Source organism: Curcuma longa, chromosome 3, assembly GCF_044706935.1.
Source record: "Curcuma longa cultivar G26 ecotype Majalengka, Jawa Barat chromosome 3, ITB_CL_G26_1.1, whole genome shotgun sequence".
In the NCBI taxonomy this organism is placed as follows: Eukaryota; Viridiplantae; Streptophyta; class Magnoliopsida; order Zingiberales; family Zingiberaceae; genus Curcuma; species Curcuma longa.
In genome coordinates, this window is record NC_133863.1 from 10,351,217 (window position 1) to 10,372,848 (window position 21,632).

At 37.5% G+C, this 21,632-nt stretch overlaps 3 protein-coding genes across 3 annotated transcripts; 1 reads left to right on the forward strand and 2 right to left on the reverse strand.

Annotated features, from left to right (window-relative positions):
- Position 1: 1 nt before the first annotated feature.
- Positions 2–450, forward strand: LOC141825550 (curcumin synthase 1-like; the record flags this gene model as incomplete). Its single annotated transcript, XM_074712930.1, is given in 1 exon segment — positions 2–450. A coding segment is annotated over 1 exon segment (207 nt), but the record flags the coding sequence as incomplete, so codon positions are not given.
- Positions 451–3,895: 3,445 nt separating this feature from the next.
- LOC141824086 (abscisic acid 8'-hydroxylase 4-like) lies at positions 3,896–8,790 on the reverse strand. The gene is made up of 10 exons (XM_074711321.1): positions 8,528–8,790; positions 8,137–8,461; positions 7,009–7,158; positions 6,757–6,919; positions 6,597–6,676; positions 6,409–6,492; positions 6,142–6,220; positions 4,614–4,720; positions 4,288–4,406; positions 3,896–4,090 (listed from the first exon to the last, which is right to left on the reverse strand). The coding sequence occupies exons 1-10, from the start codon at positions 8,788–8,790 to the stop codon at positions 3,976–3,978; spliced, it is 1,485 nt and encodes a 494-aa protein (XP_074567422.1). The 3' UTR covers positions 3,896–3,975.
- A 9,103-nt stretch (positions 8,791–17,893) lies between these two features.
- On the reverse strand, positions 17,894–19,379 carry LOC141824087 (putative jasmonic acid carboxyl methyltransferase 2). The gene is made up of 4 exons (XM_074711322.1): positions 19,284–19,379; positions 18,805–19,197; positions 18,451–18,732; positions 17,894–18,366 (listed from the first exon to the last, which is right to left on the reverse strand). The coding sequence occupies exons 1-4, from the start codon at positions 19,356–19,358 to the stop codon at positions 17,986–17,988; spliced, it is 1,131 nt and encodes a 376-aa protein (XP_074567423.1). The 5' UTR covers positions 19,359–19,379; the 3' UTR covers positions 17,894–17,985.
- Between the last annotated feature and the right edge of the window lie 2,253 nt (positions 19,380–21,632).

Here is a 21,632-nt window from a genome sequence, read left to right on the forward strand (position 1 = left end):
GGACAAGCTCAGCACCGCCCGCCACGTCTTCACAGAGTACGGCAACATGCAGAGCGCCACCGTGTACTTCGTGATGGATGAGCTGAGGAAGCGGTCGGCGGTGGAGGGGCGGAGCACCACCGGAGACGGCTTGCAGTGGGGAGTTCTCCTCGGTTTTGGGCCGGGCCTCAGCATCGAGACCGTTGTACTGCGCAGTATGCCACTGTAGAAAAGCAACAAGGTACCCTTATATAATATGCCAATCTTGTAGCTAGATTCTCAAAAACCATCGTCGCTCGCATGCGTATCTATATTGCTGTCTGTCTGTATCTTGTATGTATCTGTTATGGTCGTGGAGCCGATCGTATAGAACCGTATAATAAATTTCACTTTTTGTTGAAATATGTATCAGCAAGATGTATAATTTGTGTCAATAAACAGTATAGTACAATATATAAACTTTTCCAGAAATTTGGTTTCTAACAATGGTAGGAGCTCATTTGGGGTAGATTCTTGTAGATCTGTTTGTGTGTCTGTTATACATAACGACAAGCTTACTCATTCCTATCGCCATGTCCTTCAATGTGATTATACCTTTAGTTAGAGTCCTTTAGGGTTGTGTCAGTCGTATCTAGAGATAACAATAGGTCAGATTTAGATCAAAATATTTCATCATCATCCTCATTTTTTATCCACAAGAAGATCGTGTTAGTACAAATGGAATCAAAATATCTCCATAATGGTATGATATTGTCCACTTTGGACCTAAACACTTAGGGTGCGTTTGGTTCAAGTTATGATATATAACCTTGGTTATGTGATTACCAGGTAATCACATAACCAAGATTATGAGGCATAAAACATAACCTAATGTTGTTTGGTTTACTTTATTTATTTGGAGGGAATAAAACATAACCAGTTTTATATTTACTATATTAACCTTCATTCAATTATATTTTAATATAATTCATTAAATGAATAAGTATAATTTGTTAATTTTATTTTAATAAAATAATTCATTAAAAATAATTATTTTAATAAAAAAAATTCATTAAAATAATAAATATAATTTGTTAATTTTATTTTTTAAATTTTAAAATAAATATATATATATTAATAAAATAATTATTTTAATAAAATAATTCATTAAATTAATAAATATAATTCCTTAATTTTATATTTTTAAATTTAAAATAAATTTATATTTATTTTAATAAAATAATTTATTAAAATGATTATTTTAATAAAATAATTTATTAAATTAATAAAGATAATATGATAATTTTATTTTAATAAAATAATTTATTAAAAATAATTATTTTAATAAAATAATTTATTAAATTAATAAATATAATTTGTTAATTTTATTTTATTTAATTTAAAAAATATATTTTTAATAAAATAATTTATTAAAATAATTATTTTAATAAAATAATTCATTAAATTAATAAATATAATTCATTAATTTTTTTTAAATTTAAAATAAATTATTTTTTAATTTATAAATATTTAAATTAAAATTTATTGAATTAAATAATTTAATTTTAATTAGATTTCATAGTACCTTTTAATTGACTTAGTTTTAAAATCGGAGGGTAATCATGGAAAAAATTTCGTTAACTTCAGGAATCGTAGAAAACCTTAGGCAGCCAAGGTAATCACATTACCGGATTATAACCCATTTGCTGATGTGGCGGTAATGTTGTATTACTTGGGAATCAATCATAACCTGAACCAAACAAGGTTATCAACGATAACCTTGGACAGATAACCAAGGTTATCAATGATAACCCTCAACCAAACACCCCCTCATGGTTTTATTCTTGGACTCTCCCTAAAAAGTCTCATACCAATGGAGATATTTTTCATCCTTTTAACTCCATGATCTTTTCCATGTGCTTTAGATGTGGGACTATATTTGCACCCTTGCAATCCAACAATCCCCCCTCAAACAAAAGACCACAGGCCCCCCCCCCCTCAACGTTATTTTTAATGTCTGAATCCTCGATTCACTAGGACTTTTTGCCCCTCGATCCAGGACTTTTTGCCCCTCGATCCACCCGACCTACTAGAACTTCCCACCTAGCCGCAACTAGGAAGGACTTTCCACTTAGTCGCAACTAGGACTTTTTGCCTCTCGGTCCACCCGACCTATTAGGACTTCCCACCTAGCCGCAACTATGACTTTTTTGTCCCTCAGTCCACTTCCTTTGTTTAAGGTTCAAATCACATGGTTAGATCTGAATCATGGCTCATCCGGCGGTTAGTCCGGTGAAGAGTGTTTAAGATTCAAATCACATGGTTAGATCTGAATCATGGCTCATCCGGCGGTTAGTCCGGTGAAGAGCGGTCTCGCTCTGATACCACTTGTTAGTACCGATGGAATCAAAATATCTCCACAATGGTATGATATTGTCCACTTTGGGCCTAAGCCCTCATGACTTTGTTCTTGGGCTCTCCTCAAAAGGTATCATGCCAATATAGATGCTTTCCATCCTTTTAACCCCATGATCTTTTCCATGTGCTTTAGATGTGGGACTATATTTGCACCCTTGCAACCCAACAGATTAGATATTCATCCTCATCCCCAACCAGCACCACTACTGTTAGTGTTGATTTTTGAAAATAAACATCACAGTGATGTTGGATAAGATTTGGGTCGTATATTGAATTCTCCATCAAATTTGAAGGAAATTATCATCCCTAGTTATATCATACAAAAGATTTCTAATAATAGTAGGAACTTTGTTGTGAAGAGTGAGCACATTTCTTGGGTACTTTGCTTTTACTCAAGTTTTTTCTTTATTTCATCTCGTGAAGATTTTAGATCAATTATTGTTTTTACTAGTGGTGAGTCTAGTCGATGGTTACATTGAGTATTCTATAGTTCATCATTACAATAGTATTAATTTTTATAGACGCTTACCCTAAAGGCATGACTCGGCAAAGTAACCACAATCAAATACGTTTGACTGACTGGATACTAATTAAGTCGGTCTTCAAAGAAGTCAAATGTCAAGAGTCATATATCATAAGTTTGAGATAAAGAAAATATTAAGAGGATAACCGAGTTAGAACTCAACTCAACCACTTCAAGGTGGAGAAAATGAATGATAAATAAAAAATAGTAAAACATAATGAATTGCTTGCCTAGATACTGCAAGCTATTACCTTTAAATATAAAATGACAGGATGGCGCTAGTTTACAAAGAGCACATATCTTTCTTTCCTTGTCGAGAGACATCTCTCTTAGTGATTAGTGCCTTTGATCAGTGCCTTAACTGTCATATCCCTTGATGATCTGTACCTCAATAACCGCCAAGTCGAATCACAATTTAGGTGAACCATGTTCGAATGTGACTAAGCCTAAATTGACTTAAGGTCTTCAATTGAGGTTGATGTGGTCCGAGATCCATTTAACCTGACTCGAACTCGATCTAGCTAGATCCGAGTTCATCTAGACCGAAATCAATCTCGGCTTGACTTGATTTTGTCCTCCACCTCGACTTGATGTCATGGCATAGACATGTTCATGTTAATCCTTGGGATTATGCTCATGCGGGATGATTTTGACCTCCTTTGGTCCCTCAAACCATTTGGATTAACACACTTTGATGGTGTTCAAGTGGCCATCTTTTGTTCATTATAATGAGTTATAACACCACTTGTATATTCTACATAGTAAGGAACTCTGACCGGGCCGACCACCCCCAGAATTTTCCTTCAAATGGGGAACGCAATCAAAGGATACTGAGTCCATGAGACTGACTGAGATTTATCATTTTTTTACATAGTAAAGAACTGATCATCCCCATGAGAGTGCTCAGTTGGCTAGAGGGTGACAGATTTGCTACAATAAGGCAAGGGATCAATGACTAGAAGATGACAAGTGAGCGAGGTACGAAAACAGAAGGTATAAACATAAAACTTTCACTCGTAAACAACTATAGATTGCAGTCTGAGTAGCAAGGAAATAGCAAATGTTCATCTTGATCTCTATGGAAATCTAGGCTCAACTCCAACCGCAGTGACAATTATCGGGCACCCGTTTCGTAGCATCGGAAACATGGTTCCTTTCTGTAGGCTTGAGTCATTGTCAGTCACCTTCCACCTGATCATCATAACAAACATGAACTCCGGAGAGTGAGAGAACAAATTGTTAGGAATAACAACTTAGTGAATCTAGAACTGAACTGTCCTCTTGGCTATGCATTCTAAAGAAACTAGATTATGTTCTTCGAACCCGAACCCAATCGAAAACAAGATTGTTAAAGCAAGAAGAAAGCTAAGAGAAAGATAATAATGTACCTATAGGTAGTAACTAGCCGATGTAGAAAAACTAGCATCATTGCCTTGGCTAGGTGCATTCCCACACATGTTCGCCCTCCAATTCCAAATGCCATGAAACTATAGGGCTTTGGGTCCTCCTGTGTCAATTTAAACTAGAGTTGCTACTCGAAGGACATGATTTTCGAACTAAACTTCAAAAGGATAAAACCGAACATCCCGTAAAAAGGGTGTTTGGTTCTTCTACACAATCTCATTCTTTTAAGTGACCTTGTGAGTTGCTATTGATACAAAATGTCAATTGGACCTTTAAACATTGTAAGAGAGCCCTTGCTTGAGTAACTTACATCAAACCTTGACGGATTGAACTTCATTGGCTCTTCGTACACCGTAGGATCATAGTGTGTGGCTCTTGCATTGACATTCACAATCCAACCTTTCTGAATCTTATATCCTGTTACGAAACATAAGATGCTTTATAGACGGTTACTATAATTAAATTTGGATACAAGAACATGCTAATATCACATTTTTTGGCATGTAACACATCATTTCAAGTCACATTGAGGCACGCATTTCGTTTATTGTAATGTAGGCAACGCACTCCACCTAGGTCACCACTAAGATGATCGGTGCGCTAACTAGTCACACTGGCAAACAATTCAATTATGACCTAAATGGTCTTCTAATTCGACAATCCAACTAGTTTGAGTGTGCTAGTGCCTCAAACTAATGTTATCTTAGTTGTCTTTGTGACCAAGAATCCAAATCAAAGTAGGATGTGGACTAGTCTATAAAAGACTAAGGGCTAGGCTAGTTAAGGGCCTCAAATTCAATAAGAATTCACATACTCCAGCAAGCAACGAGTATCGTCTCTCCCTTCAACCGCAAATCTTCTTCTATAGGTGAATTACTCGATCTAGCAAGTGAATTCAGATGACCTTAATTGTCCCGAGTTGGTTGAATCAAAACTCTTCCTTGACAATGCAAGCCACGAAACGAAACCTTGTGATGTCTTATAAAAAGATTGAGCTAGTGTAGCCACTCTATGCTTTGTACATGATGAGGTTATGTGCAACACACATGAGCAATGTGATTACGACACCACAATGTGTGCGTGTGCATGTGACTGGCATTGGCATCATGCCTATCGGCACATGTGGCAAACAAAGTTTGCCAATATAGCACTTTATTAGCACACTTTGCAATTTGCATGTGTACAGAATGATGGCAATGAATCTGAGATACACCAATACCTCAAAGTAGTTTGATTTGCATCCGAGGGATCAAATCAAACCATGATGGATGAAGCCCCAGAGACAAAGTCGTTCAAGAGGTGTGGACTAACCTATAAAAGACCGAGGTTGGATTTGCTTACGACACTCAAAAAATTCTTAAGAAACCACATATCCCAATAAGCAATAAGCCTAGCTCCTCTATTCCTCTGGTAACAACCAAAGTAACAACCAAATGTGCACTTGAATTGGTGGATTTCTACAACCATTTTCCTAGTCAATAGACCACAGGCTCTTCCTCAGTAGCGTAAGTCGCATAGCGGTTGTTGATCTCGTTGTATCTTAGAGGAAATTCATTAGGCCTTGATAATACATGATTGGTAGGAGGCACATGAAATCTTAAGGAAATCAACAAATGTAAGCAAGCCCTTGTCTAAAGATTTAGTCTTATAGATGTAAGCAGTGCCAATAACTTGAAATGACCGATCGATGGGAGTAAAACTACAAAAGATAGAGCGAAGCATAAGAATGGATCATCGATACTTTTTTTAAGGAAGAAAACTTGACAATTTTGGTAAAACAAGGGATTTTTACTCAGTTATCTAGTATAGATATCATTGAGCATTCCTATAGCATGTACCATAAACTTCACAGTCCTTCAGTGCAACTCTTGGGAACCAAGATACAATTGTTGCCATCCTCAAGGATTCCTTCACTATCTACAAAGAAATCAAATTCAAAGAGTGACAATATCGAAAACCTCAATATGAAAGCTGAATATGAGCTTCAAAACTCTAACTCAGATGTTATAGAATAGATACAGGACATATATCAAACAAATTGAGTCATAGTTTATGGTCCCTTGGATAATCGTTTACTTATCGGTTGGATTCTTCAACCTACATACCTTGATTGCATATGGCATAAGGTTAAGAACTTCGGATCCCAAAGGAGATAGAGAATTTTTACTTGCAAGATCCAAATGCAAAGCCTGTGCAGTGATGCAGCTTTAGATTATATACTCTTATAACTCCTTATAGACAATGTACCTAGAGATATTACGAATATAGAATCGAATTGGCCACTTTCACTTACTCTTAATTTTTCTTGAATCTCTTGGTTTTCGTCTAAATATTTGACCATCCAAGCTATCGAACTTGCTGTTGTTACCTGTCCTGCATGTAGAACACAATAGAGAAATCCAACATCCTCCTTATGCACTAATTATCGAAAAAAAGATGTGATCAAAACACACCTGCAATGATAAGTGTCAAGATATTATCCATGATTTGTTCATCAGTAAGTGGATCTTTACCATCACCTACAAGTAGGCCTTGTAAAAAGTCCTCATGATACTCCAACCTCTTCTTCCTCAAGTGTATCATTTTTCTCAATCTATTCATTATCCTTCTCCTAGCCTGCATCAGCCAATCATACCGATGTTATCGAAGTAGCTTCTATCATTATCTTCAAGAAGAAAAAAAACTTCATTCTTCCAAGAACTGACCTCTAGGCCTCTGTAAAATCTAGTTCCTGGAAGCTTCAAAGGAAATGCTAGCATGGCTTCAGTCACTTCAGAAACATCATTTCTCAGTATTTCTAGCTCATACTCTTCCTCTGTGCTTATAAGCATCTTGCAGATTGCATTAAATGTGATCTAAAGGAAACCAGTGAATGAAAAAAAAAAAACATATTAGCAGAGTTAAATTACTCAAACTATTGCATTAAAGTAGTGTCCGACCAAATACACCTAGATTGGATTTACCCGATAGGCAAACAAGGGGAAGGTTGTCTACCTCCAAGATTAATCGGGCAAAACCCGGACACCTGAATTATAAAAAAAAAAAAAACACCTCCACTATTCCATGCTCAAAGAGTAGACACCTTGCTCCTGTGGAAGGTATACAACCAAGTGGTGTGGAATCACAGGTTGGTCTCACATGCCTACAAGAGGCGTGAAGGCCTAATCATTTGAGATAGTGTGAGACAATCTAACTCCAAGATACAAGTTTAACCCAGAATCTCAACCAAGGATCTAGTTGAATCCTTGGGAGATGATGCGGGAACAACAGAACCAGCTTGATCTATATTTGTTACCAAGTGGAACCTGTAACGGGTCAGTTTCGAGTCCAACAAAAAACATCATCTAGGGCCTTTTCGGAGACTCCGTCTCCGAATATTTTTATTACTATTTTTAATAATTTTCGGGTTTAGGTTCAAATTTCTATCATTTGTAAGTTAAGATTTTGTGTCTATTTTGAGACAGTTTTAATTGATTAATAGTATTTCCGTCGTCTCCTTTGAAAACAACAAGTTTACTTTTCTAATTCCAAATATTCTTCAGTCAAATTAATAGTCTTTAGAAGGTTACTTTTGATATTCGTGTGCGAATCAACAGATTCAATAGCTTCCGCTACATCAAGAGATCAATCCTAAAAATAATTATTCCTTTGCATTTTTACTGAGATCAAAAGATTATATTTTCACTCAGAGTTCAAATTTCAAATGGAATGAATATTTTAAAGGTCGATTTGTGAATGTATATAAATTGTACTTTAGATTTAATTACCTTGATTTAGGGTTTAGTGGAAGCTAAGCTATGCTTTGAAACTTCTAAACTAGTCATAGAAGATACCTTCAACGCATCATTAAGCACTAGAACGCTCTCCTTGTGCTCCCAACCACGTAAAGTATCCAAAACCAGTTCGTCAAAGCTTTTCACTGCCGAATCCACTACTTCCAACTTGAACAGAGAGGAGATGTGCCGCCTGACGAGCTTATGCTGCTCGCTAGTCGACGCACAGAGCAAACTGTGCTCTCCCAGAAGCTCCGCTATCGACCGGATGTACCTCTTGGAGAAGTCGGGAGATTCAAACCCTATAATCGTCCTCGCGACCTCTGTGCTGGACACAAACACATGGGTCTGCCCCAGTATCTTGGTCCTGAAACACTCTCCGTACCTGCAAACACAGTGCGCAAATGAGTGGTCGGAAGAAAGAAGAAATGGAGGAGAGTCTGGAGGTGACCGGAGATGGCGGGTCCTGACGAAGTCGTAAACTCCTCTGTTGCTGTAGTAGGCCGCCAGGAAATCCAGCGTCTCTCCGACGAAGGGAGGCCAGGTGTTTCCGGGCGGAGCAGCCACCTCCGCCGCCGCTGCAGTCGCCTTCTTGGACTGCTTCAGGAGAAGCCGCAGGAGGAAGAATGCGAGGAGGCATGTGAATGGGAGTTGGAAGAAGAAGAAGAAGAAGGGAGAAGGAAGGAGATGGAGAGGCACGACGAAGGTGGCCATTTGGTGTGAGGCCCTGAGGAGGGCGTCGGCATTTAAGTAGGTGGGCGGCGCAGGCAGCACCGCAGAAGAAAAGGAAGTGGGAGCAGTAGAGCTTGTCGTGTCGCCGGACACGTCGCGCATGCACATGCACTGGAATCTCTCGTGGTCAAAAGCCTTCTTATTATGTTTTGTCGTTTCTTCAAAAAAAAAAAAATAATAATCCTAATTCGGTCCGACGGAAGTTTTCCACCGGTTAAGTAAATCGAGAAGTGCACACAACAGCCAATCCAGATACCCAGTATCTTTGAATCTCCATTTGAAAGAAAATTATTGTAAATACGCTGTAGTTGGGGATCAAATCACCGGTACCTGAGTGACAACCTGGATGTCCTACCGCGGCACCATGGCCCCGGGGACGTTTTGTCGTTTCTTCAAGATCTCAGCGATAGGGTTTGACTTCATTAGGACCGTAAAAACTAAGGGGAAAATCAAAAGAGCACGTATTATATTTTATCTCAAAAATATTTATAATATATAATAATTATACAATAGTTATTATAACGAGTAAAAATTATCAAACAATTATTATAATATTATTTCTTATTTCTAAGATATTATAATAATTATGATTAATTATTATAATTTACAGAAGTTATTATATAATTATTATAATATATAACACTTAATAAGTATTGTAGCAGTTAATCGTTACTATTAACCGTTATAAAGTGATATTGATTAATTTAAAATAATTTTATTAAAATTTAAATAATTTTAATTAAGTTAGTAAAGAATATTTTAATATATTAGTATTAAGAGTTTAAAATTTTAAATTTAAGATTTTAGAATTTAATGATTTGATAGTCGATACAACATGAAAAATTATCTATTTTATTTTAATCAAAATTATTATATACAAAATACTATTACATTAAATATTCTTTGTCAACTTTGTCAAAATTATTTAAACTTTAACAAAATCAAATTTTAAATTTTAAATTTTGAATACTATTATATTAAAATATTTTTTACCAACTTGATCAAAATTATTTAAATTTTATTAAAATCATTTTAAAACAGTTATAGTAGTTACTTACTGTACAGTTTTAAAAATTACTAAGTAACTTCTATAATACTACAACAATATTGTATTAAGTGTTACATATTATAGCATCTATATAATATATTTTACACGTTGTAATAGTTATATAGTAACTTTTATATGTTGTAGCAAGTTACTTGGTAGTTGTTATATGCATGTTGCAGCAGCTACCGATAATTGCTACATGTTATTATAGCAACTATCAATAACTACAGCTATCAATAACTACTATAATAATGTTGGAATAAGGAGTATTCTCAGGATAAAACATCCAATGAGGTATTCTTTGTTAGTAAATGGAATCAAAATATCTCCACAATGGTATGATATTTTCCACTTTGGGCCTAAACCCTTATGGTTTTGTTCTTAGACTCAATCCAAAAGGCCTCATTCTAATGGAGATACTTTCCATCCTTTAAATCCATGATCTTTTTCCATGTGTTTTAGATGTAGGACTATGTTTGCACCCTTGCAACCCAATAATCTCCCCCTCAAACAAAAGACCACAGGCCCCCTCAAATGTCGTTTTTAATGTTTGAATCCTTGACCCACCAGGATTTTCTGCCCCTCGGTCCACCCGACCTACTAGGACTTCCTGCCTAGGACTTCCTGCTCCTCGGTCCACCCGACCTACTAGGATTTCTTGCCCTTCGGTCCACCCGACCTACTAGGACTTCCTGCCTGATGTCGGGAGTCCACCCACCCACTTCCTTTGTTTAAGGTTCAACCCACATGGTTAGATCCGGATCATGGCTCATTCGACGATTAGTCCGGTGAAGAGGCCTCGCTCTGATACCACTTGTTAGTAACGATGGAATCAAAATATCTCCACAATGGTATGATATTGTCCACTTTGGACCTAAACCCTCATGGTTTTGTTCTTAGGCTCAATCCAAAAGGTCTCATTCCAATGGAGATACTTTCCATCCTTTTAAACTCATGATCTTTTTCCATATATTTTAGATGTGGGACTATGTTTGCACCATTGCAACCCAACATTCTTTTCATTTTTTTTTAAGTGATATCCTTTTGACGTTTACATAATTTGGGATGTTTTTTTAATTTTTATCCAAAAAAAAAAAAACTTACTTCATCAGGCTATTAAAATTATCAAAGAACATTTCAATATAAGTTTTTACAATCTTCTAATCGCATATTATTAAACTTAGAATTAGAAAATTCGTAATAAAAAATTAAAGTGTATTAAATAAAATGTATTTAACTTACCACGATCGAGATACCATCTTCTCGCAGTAATTGAGGCATAATGAATGTATTTCATAAAAATTTTATTAGTGCTTTTTGAATCAACAAAATATTTTTTTAATAATTTAAATATTTAATTCTTCGAATTCGATCTTATAAAAATTTTTCAATGATCACTAAGATAAATTAAGAAGAAAAAATGACGTGTCATTTCACATCTAACATTCTACAATTATTTTCTCATCGAAAAAATTAATTTACAATATATTAAAATTAAGAATCAATCCATAAATACTTAATTAACTGTGGAAGTACTCTACCATTACACCGTAAAGTCACATTGAGGTAAATGAACTTAATTTTTTTACTTTGATTCTTCTAAAAAAATAATAAATCTCAAGTCAGTCTCATGCACTCAATCCCTGGAGGTGGTCGGTCTGTCCCATGAAAGTTTTCCACCGACCACCAGGGTAAATCGGGAAGCGCATACAGCGGTCAATCTAGATGTCCAGCATCTTTTGATTGCGTTCCCCATTTGGAAGAAAAATTCTTACAAATACGCCGTAGTTGGAGATTGAACCGCGGATCCTTTGATTACTTTGATTCTTCTAATAGTTTAGAAAACTATGATAAATTAGACAAATTAGATTGGTGAAAAAGACATGCATTAAACTCTATTTTAGCTGTCATTGCTTGTGATGCACTAACAAATTTCACGTTTATAATAGCGTTAGAATCTTGTTTGCTTTAGTGCGGTGATACAGTTTTTTAGTGGGGTGATACAGTTTGCAAAGGAATATTTACAAGAGGCAAAATCTCAATATCAAATGTAGAATTATAAGTCAAATATGATACCTCTGTTAGGGTCAAGATAGGCTAAGGGACAGTATAAAAAAGTGATAACACTCATCCCGAGAGCCCCTTTAGTATTGTCTCATGCAATCTGAAAAGAATATAAATCACAAGGGACTTCGTCCAGTTCAGTGACCCTTTGCCTAACGTGAAGGGGGTAATAGACTCTCGCTTTGAATCAATTTCATTTCTACAAGAGGTTAGTGTAGCGAAAAATACAAACAAGACAATTCGAACCAAGAAAAATTGATCACAAACCAACACAAATGATTTAATATGGTGGTGTACTCAAGGAGGCAATGTCCTCTAGAATAGGAGGAATGGCTGAGTTGGTGAGATAGTCGTGGAGTCTAAATCCTCTAAAGTCAAGATGATCAAATCGGTGAGGTAGTCATAAAGTCTGAATCCTCTGGAATCGGGGTGGTCAATTCGATAAAGGAGTCAAGGAGATATTGTCCTCTGGAGTTAAAGTGGCTCAGTCGATTCGGATGTCGAGGAGGCTGTGTCATCTGGAGTAGGATGATCGAGTTGGTGAGATACTCAAGATAGGCTAAAGGATAGTAAAAAAGGTGATAACTCTCATCCCGAGAGTCTCTCTAGGATTGTCCCATGCAATCTGAAAAGAAGATAAATCATGAGGGACTTCGTCTAGCACGGTGACCCTGTGCATGGGGTAAAGGGGGTAATAGACTCTCGCTTTGAATCAATTTCATTTCTACAAGAGGTTAGTGTAGCGAAAAATACAAACAAGACAATTCGAAGCAAGAAAAATTGATCACAAACCAACACAAATGATTTAATATGGTGGGGTACTCAAGGAGACAGTGTCCTCTAGAGTCGAAATTAGTGAGGTAGCGTCTAAATCTTCTGAAGTCAAGGTAATCAAATCGGTGAGGTAGTCATAAAGTTTGAATCCTTTGGAATTGGGATGGTCGATTAGATAAGGGAAGCAAGGAGATATTGTCCTCTGGAGTTAAAGTGGCTCAGTCGATTCGGATGTCGAGGACGCTGTGTCATCTGAAGTAGGATGATCCAAGATAGGCTAATGGATAGTAAAAAGGTGATAACTCTCATCCCGAGAGTCTCTCTAGGATTGTCCCATGCAATCTGAAAAGAAGATAAATCATGAGGGACTTCGTCTAGCACGGTGACCCTGTGCATGGGGTAAAGGGGGTAATAGACTCTTGCTTTGAATCAACTACATTTCTACAAGAGGTTAGTATAGCGAAAAATACAAACAAGACAATTCAAAATAAGAAAAATTGATCACAAACCAACATAAACGATTTAATATGGTTAGGTAACCCATGGATCCTACTCCATAATTTATGATCTGACTTTTTTTTCTCCTTTTTATAAGAATCTTATAATTTTTTCATGGAACTTTAGTATAAAGAAGAAGAAAAGATTTGAATGCTTTTGAGAGACAACTTGTAGCTCTTCAGTTCCTTTTTCGATTTCACTATTATTTTTCCAACTCGTCGTTAGTCGATTTCCTTGTTGTGGACTTTTTACGTTAATCAATGACTCTCTAACATTTCATTGTTGTTGAGCGATCAATTGATCTTGTTATTCAATTGACAGAATAGAATTCAATCGATTGGCCAATTGATTGCGTCTTGAACAGAATCATTTTTCGACTAACTCCAAAATAAAATACTATACTATGTTCATGATTTAGGATTTGTAATATGAGCAATCAATTGATCAAGCACAAATACTAGTCGATTGAAAGATTCTTCCAATCGATTGTTCTTGTGACTTCAACCATTACTAAAATAGAATCTGCTCCTAAGTCTAGTCTCACATATACTCCCAAGTACATGTGTACTCAACTTTTCTCGTGAGAGTTTACTTTCGTACATAGGGGTTTTCCATAACTTCGGATTTCATCATGCCAAAAAGCTTTCTAGCGTTTCAGTCTTTTGTGACAACAAACTCATCACCTTTAGAATTTCATCAAATATCTAACATTTGATTTCCTTAACGTGCTAAATCTTCGTTACTACTAAGAATTTATTTCTATACTTTTTTGAACTAATATATGACAAATATCTAAAACTTGATCTAGTTAGACTTATTCATACCAAATATCTAATCTTCAACTTACTTGGATTGTTACTGTATATAATAAATTTATTACTCATACACACTTAATACATGTGTGTGTATATATCAACTTGCTCCTGGGACATAGTTGAGTTGATTATGATGGAGCAGAATTACTGAAGTGGATAAGGGTCGAATCTCGGCGAAGCCAAGACAATACCCTCCTCCGTTGTGGTCCACTGTAGTTTTTTGATTTATCTCGTCACAGATGGTCATGGGGTCGGTCGTGTGGGGTCGTTGAGGTGGCTGCTAATTTTTTACTGAAGTAAGTATATACCATCTTACTTTTTTTTTTTTGCTGAAGAAGAAGTGTGTATATATTATATACAAAAATGATATACTGTGATCATCCAATATAATTTTTTTATTTAAGATTTAGAATATAAGGTATAGGGTTTAAGGTATGGTGTTTAAACTAAAAAATTAAAATAATAATTTTTTTTATGAGATATACAACATATCAAGTCCCTATATATATATATATATATATATATATATATATATATATATATATATATATATATATATATTAGAATTGATATCCTGCGCGATTTTGGGACAGAGGCGATTTGGGGGTTTTAGGGTTAGTTTAAATGATAGGAGGCAACGATCTCAGAGCTGCGAGATCGACAACGACACAGAATAGATCTTGGTCTCGTCAGTGGGGGCGACGACGAATATATTCTTGTAAAGAATCATTAATTAGTTTTATTTCTGAAATGAATCTATTCTTCATTTGAATTTGGCATTCCTCAACAATGAAAGAAAATAGCAATGATGATCAACTATATATTCCCTAAGTTATAGATGATCGAAAGTTAAAAATTAGGATGAAATTCACATCACTAGAGGAGACATTTTCATGCTATAATTAATATGCATGAGAAGCCGAATTTAGTGCAAGGATAAACAGTAACAAGAAAAATAAGATGACAAATGAAGGGTTATCTTAAACAAGGACATATTGATGATCAATGGAATAAACAGGCAAAATGTGATCAACGGAGAAGGAAAAGAACACGCGCGTGGCGAAGTTAAAACCTGATGTAAGTCAAAGATTTCACTTGTAAAGAAACAAATTGGATCTAATTGGATTGTCGCTAACTTCATGGAAACTCGTAATCATCCACTCTCGACTTCTTCAAAGGTACATTTGTTACGCTCACATCGTCATATTTCGGTAGCAAAAAAAATATTGACTTAATTAATAGTTTTCAAGTTTCCCACCAGCCACTAGGGTAAATCGGGAAGCGCACGCAGCGGCCAACAAATATGGATTTATTAATTTGCACCATTTATACAGATGCCTAGCATCATAGAAATCATGCCTAAAGGTGCACCTAAAGTTATCATTTGATTGCGATCCCCATTTGAAGGAAAATTTTTATAAATACGTCATAGCTGGGGATCGAACCGCGGATGTCTGGATCTTTCTTCAGTAAAAATAAAAGAGATATGTGAAGAGATTAAAATCATTAAAGGAAAAGTCTACCTCAAAGTCCCAGACTATGTCATGGATATATATGGGCATCAAGGTGTGTCGCATGACAAAGCGCAACTGTTCAATTTTATACAACAAGGGTATGTGTTGAGTAATTCTGTACATTATGTGATAATTTTATTTGTAAATACTTGTAAATATGATAATGATGTGTTGATTGTCAAATCAAGTATAGATGATCAACATAACAGTGATGACGACATATATGAAGAAGAAATGTCATCTATAGTTGGTACTAACAAAGTTTTATTTTATAAAATTATAATAATTGATGATTGATTGAAAAAGTGAAGTTAATAATTGTCTTTATTATTGCAGATTTTAACAACATGCTTTAGGATTCAATATTGTGAGTATTAAGTGGTTATCTCCTACATCATCTCATGCAGTTTAATTTTATTATTCTTCATATTCCAGTTAACTATATCACATATCTTAATTGTTTGATTAGATTTATTGATTTTTTTAAAAAAGTAGGATGTTGCTAGTGTGACCCAATTAAGTGTGAGTGTGGAGAATGTTTTTGCAACTGGGGATCTTCAGCAGGCCATAAAAACCTTGGCCAACATGAGGCATTGCTTATCAGCTAGTGGTGAGGCAAGTTTTATTTCTTCCATGGCTTTAAATGAAGTTGATGCACCCTACATATTTGCCTGAATGTTTCTTTATAAACTTATTTTTAAAAATTTCTTTACTGTTTATGCTATCTTGACATGCTTCCTATGCTCATGGTGGCCATAGGTTTCTTTTTTTAGAGGTGGAATTTGTCAAGCTCGAACATTACACAGTACCTGAAGAGATAGATGTTGTCTACAAGTGGATTACAGAGGCTATAATTTGATGGGCCTCGCACTTAAATAGGAGACATGGATAATAACAGATAACTTATTCTATGCAATGAATAGTTTTGTTATATTATTCTTGGAGTAGTTGCAATTGAGTATGTATCTCTTGTCGGTGGATTCTTCTTTTTAATTTTGTTATATTTTTCTTGGAGTAGTTGTAAATCTTTTATAGAGTGCAGATTAATTTAATTTTTTCTTTTGTCGTTTTTTTTTTACTTGTTTATCCTCTCTTTATTATGGTGATGCTGAATAAATTGATTACTTTTCTTTTTGGAGACAAAGCATATTTGTAAGTTTGTCTCACTGTAAAAAGGAGCCTCCATTAATTCGTTATCCAATATTTTCTGTGATAATCGTGCCTTGTATAAAATGGTAGGATATGCGCAGCATGAACAATAATTTAGATTCTTTAAGTTGACTTATGGGAAAAAGATAGTGTTTGAAAATAAATAACTTGTGAATGAGCCAACACTCAGAAGTCTTAGGAACCTCCATTAATTCATAATCCAATGTTTTCTGTGATAATCGTGGCATGTATAAAATGGTAGGATATGCGCAGTATGCCCTCGGGACATGATTGAATTAGTTAGTGCGGAACAGACTTGTTAAAGTGGACAAGAATCGAATCTCAACGAAGCCGAGGCAATGTCCTCTTCCATATTGGTCAACTGTAACTTCCTGATTTACTTCATTATCGATGATCGTGAAGTCGATCATGTGGAACCGCTAAGATGACGGATTCCATCTTTTATTGAAGTAGGATATGTGCAATATGAATAATAATTTAGATTCTTTAAGTTGACTTATGGGAAAAAGATAGTGTTTGGAAATAAATAACTTGTGAATGAGCCAACACTCAGAAGTCTTTAGGTAGTTACTAATTAGGAATTGCACCACCAAAGGTAAGTTCTTACCCTCTCTTGAGCTCTCTCACAAAGCTGTGAGATCGGCGACGACGCAGAGCCGATCTTGGTCTCGTCGAGACGGGGAGCCGACGAGAGGGTGAGATGGCGGGGATGAGATGGGGACGGCGGCGACGAGATGGGGATGGGACTCAACGACAGACGGCTCTCTCGGGACAGTAACGAGAGGGAGAGGCGACAACAGAGAGGATGATTAGGGTTAGGATCACTGAGGATTTAGGAATTTTTAATCGCGAAATTTATCATGTTGGAGAGAAATTTTAAATTGTGCATGATCGCGTAAATTTAATCCCGCAGGATATTAATTCCATATGCAAGCATCATCATAAGCACTAAATGTATAAAAATAATAATTTTTTTAATTTAGAATTTAATTTAAAGGAAATGAAATATATATATATATATAATTATTTATTTGATTTTTTATTTTTATATTAAATTTCTTCAATAGAAAATCATATTTTAATTAAACAGAATCACACAACATTCAATAGAATAAATATTCTGGAGGCTTGTATATATTTTAAATTTATTTAACACATAAATCAAGATTATTTAATTTTATATTATATTATAATTGGACGAAATTTAAATACTTGAATTATCAAAAACAAAAATAAAAAGAAAATGCTGGCCGGAAACATGAACTGATGAAAAAATAAACGAAATTAATCCGATTTATTTCTTCACCAGAGCGATCACCACGTTCGTCACCGCCGCATCGTTAGCCGCGTAATACTGCGCCAGCAATCCGTCGTACCTGCAGAAGAGATCGTCCATGCTGACGCCTTCCCCGAAGTGGCTCCTCAGCATCGACTCCGCCACCGCCCTCACCCCCCTCGCCATTCGCCCGGCGTACCTGGCCGAACTAATCACCCCGTCAGCCGCCGCGCCGCCGGTGGCATAGTATAGATCGTCGTCGTCCCACCCGGCTCGGAAATGGTCGGAGCTTCGGATGCAGAACGATCCCTCGCCCTCGATCTCCTCCTCCAACTCCTCCAGCGACGGCGCGTAGAAGGGAGCGTTGAACGAGTCGATCCTTTCCTGCGCCACCAGATTCTGCATGCTCCGCAGTTATCAGTCATGGCGTACGTCGACGGCATTCGAAGCAGGCAGAGAGCGTGTGTGTTAGTTTTAACATACCTCGGAGGCCATGGCGTTGAGTGCGTCTGCGAGTAGCTCCCAGATGTAGCGGTCCTCCATCATGGCGGCCTCTCTGCTCCTCCTGCTCATGAACGCCAGCACCATCCACCCTCCCCTCACGATCTCCTCGGCGCGACACCGGAGAAAGTTCCTGAAATCTCTGTGGAACTGCTTCCGGTAAGCCTCCGCCACGCACGGGGGACTGCCTGCCGATATGAACACCTTCCCTTTGTTCACGCATGCCGCCGGCGATCCTTCCTTCTGTTGAAGTTCTTCAGGCATCTGCGAAACCACAAGCAGTGATTTATATGTAGAGTTTTGTTTGGCATTAATTGAAGCTTCCGATCGATCGACCTGAGAAAGCCAGTGGAGGCTGGACGAGGAGCAGACCAAATGAAGGCTCTTGGCGGGGAACAGCCGGTCGTAGAACGTGCCGGGCACGCCCGTGACGAAGCAGAGGCCTTTCCCCGGCCTCTGCGAGTGGAATTCTGGCAAGGATCTGAAGACAGCGTTGAAGTCGTTGCCGTAGAGGTCGTTGAGGAGCAGGTTGAATTCCGGCGGCTGGCGGCGCAGCTCCACGCAGGCCCTCTCGACCGCCTCCATGATGTCTTCCACCGCAAGCAGTGCCGTGGAGCCGGAGGAGCAGCCCAAGTCCGCAACGCTCATCGTCGCCGGAGGTCCGGTGCCTAGGTAGGCCGCCACCGCCGCTTCCCGGCGCACGCTTTGGGATTTGCATATGATCAATCCCTGCACTCCCGGAGATTGCTTCACATATCAGATGCTCAAACACAGAGATGAAAAGCAAGCTAGAGGGGATCGGAGGAGAGTGGAACCTGGATCTTAGAGTTGCTGCCGTAGCTGTTATCGCCGGCGCCGGAATTCATGTAGAAATCTTTCTTGAGATCCATGACCGTACAGGACAGCGCCGCCTTGATTGCCGACAGTGATGAATGGCCGCAGTGGCCGATCGATCGATATATAAAGGGTTCTGCCTGTTCAAAGGATCTAGATGTCGAATTCAAATCACTGCACCAAAGTTACCGGCGTGCATCTCTCGCGATTGACAGAGACCGCAGATGAGGATGAAAAGAACATAACAAGGGAAAATAGAAACGAAGAGAAAAATTACTTTTTTTGTTCATTAATTTAATTATTGTAGACCAAAAAAAACGCTTATTTATAAAGATTGTCTAGCTAAGGATAGAAAGATATACATTATGATAAATATGATAATGAAAAATATGGTATGTAATCTTAATTTATAATTATAATTACAATTACAGTTATAGTTTAAACATTGTTTGATAAATTTTCATTAATGAAATTAATTTGTGATTATTCCTATTCTTGTCTCAGCTGACAGTTTGATGAGTCAATTGGATGGAACAGCGGAGGCGACGATGTTAACGGTCCTAGAGAGATGGAAGACGTCAAAGATACCTGTAATACTCCGATGAAAATTAAAATGGATGCTAAGGAAGTTCGGTGTGACCACTTCAATACTCAAGTTATCATAGGGGCTTAGGAAAAGTGAAAACAACATAATAATAGAGAAAGAAGAAGATGATGAATAAAATCACTTCTGATCCTTTTTTGCGTGCTTTCTCCAGAGTTTATATATTCGTCTAAAAAAGCATTTCCACGTTCGCAATCCTAAAAAATCAGATCCGACAGTGGTTACCTGCTCTTCAATTCATTGCATGTCACATATATGTAGGAGACTATCTATAGGGGACCAAGTCTGACACTCATATAATTGTTCCTACATTCACTTGTGGTATTATGTTCAGGAGTATTTACAGTAACCATCAGTAGGCCCCTATAGGATGATTAGGTTTTAGATGAGCCGTGGAGTTTGAATCCTCTGAAATCAGGGTGGTCGAGTCAATGAGGGAGTTGAGGAGATTGTATCATGTGGAGTCAGAGTGGTCAAGTTGGTGAGGTACTCAAGGAGATAGTGTCCTCTGAAGTTGGGATTGTTGAGTTGGTGAGGTAGTCGTGGAGTCTAAATCTTGTAAAGTCAAGGTGATTGAGTCGGTGAGGTAGTCGTGGAGTCTGAATCCTCTGGAGTCGGGGTAGCCGAGTCGATAAGGGAGTCAAGAAGGTTGTGTCCGGTGGAGTCAAGATGGCCCAGTCGATTCAGCTGTCGAGGAGGTTATGTCATCTTGAGTCGGGTGACCGAGTTGGTGAGATCGTCAAGGAGGATGTGTCCTCTAGAGTTGAGGTGACCAAGTTGGTGAGGTAGTCACGGAGTTTGAATCCTCTGGAGTCGGGGTGGTCGAGTCGGAGAGGTAGTTGTAGAGTCTGAATCCTTTAGAATTTGGGTGACCAAGTCGATAAGAGAGTCGAGGAGGTTGTATCCGTTGGAGTCGAGTGGCCGAGTCGATGAGGGAGTCGAGGAGGTTGTGTCCTCTGAAGTCAGGATGGCCTAGTCGATGGGTGGAGGAGTCAGAGTTCTTGAACCGAGCTAATGAGGTCGAAGCTAGCTCTTTGACTTTCACCAAGTTTTGATGTTTGACCTACACCTAGACTTGACTATTGACTTGACTTTGCCACGTATGGTTCTCTCTTCTTACCATATCACAAGCCTCTCCTTTAAATATAGTCAAAGGAGACGCAAGTCCAATTGACTGGAATGATGAGATCATGGTCTAACAAGTGATCCATACCTAGGGTTGACGGGGTACCAATTGGTCGCCCCTTAGTGGGTGTTATGGAATGTGCACATCATGTGACATTAATGTCAGAGATACGTATAACGGTGTATCATGTCTTGGGTCGATTTGTCTTACTTGCACATAAACATCACTGATATACAGTTAACACGTATTTTAAACATTGAAGATTTGTCAAGAGCCCATCACTATCGAGTCTCATGTGGGATCCAACTGTTCTGGGATAAATAACCTGCGTACATATCAACGGTTGTTGTTGGAATTCCTGGAGTATATATCTGAGCCAGTGATGAGAATGACTGCTGCTTTAAATAGAGTTTTTATCTTCTACCTACATCCAGCCATTTTGTTGTAACAACATCTCCTGTGACCATGTAGTTTGAAACTATGTTGATATCTACCATCAGCAAGTAGATGAGGAAGCCTACACTTGAAGCAGAAGGATGTGGCGTCCCTGTTGTCCAGCCATCAATCGACCAACACGATGCTCAATCTTCAGAGCTATTG

Excerpts from the sequence above, each read along its gene's own strand:
- LOC141824086 (XM_074711321.1), bottom strand. The coding sequence starts at position 8,790 with ATGGCCACCTTCGTCGTGCCTCTCCATCTCCTTCCTTCTCCCTTCTTC. Across the intron at positions 7,159-8,136 it reads TGCTTAATGATGCGTTGAAG|ATCACATTTAATGCAATCTG; the intron begins GTATCTTCTATG and ends GGTTTCCTTTAG. Across the intron at positions 6,221-6,408 it reads TTATGCCATATGCAATCAAG|ATAGTGAAGGAATCCTTGAG; the intron begins GTATGTAGGTTG and ends ATTTCTTTGTAG.
- LOC141824087 (XM_074711322.1), bottom strand. The coding sequence starts at position 19,358 with ATGGATCTCAAGAAAGATTTCTACATGAATTCCGGCGCCGGCGATAAC. Across the intron at positions 19,198-19,283 it reads GCAGCAACTCTAAGATCCAG|GGATTGATCATATGCAAATC; the intron begins GTTCCACTCTCC and ends CCGGGAGTGCAG. Across the intron at positions 18,733-18,804 it reads GCCTCCACTGGCTTTCTCAG|ATGCCTGAAGAACTTCAACA; the intron begins GTCGATCGATCG and ends GTGGTTTCGCAG.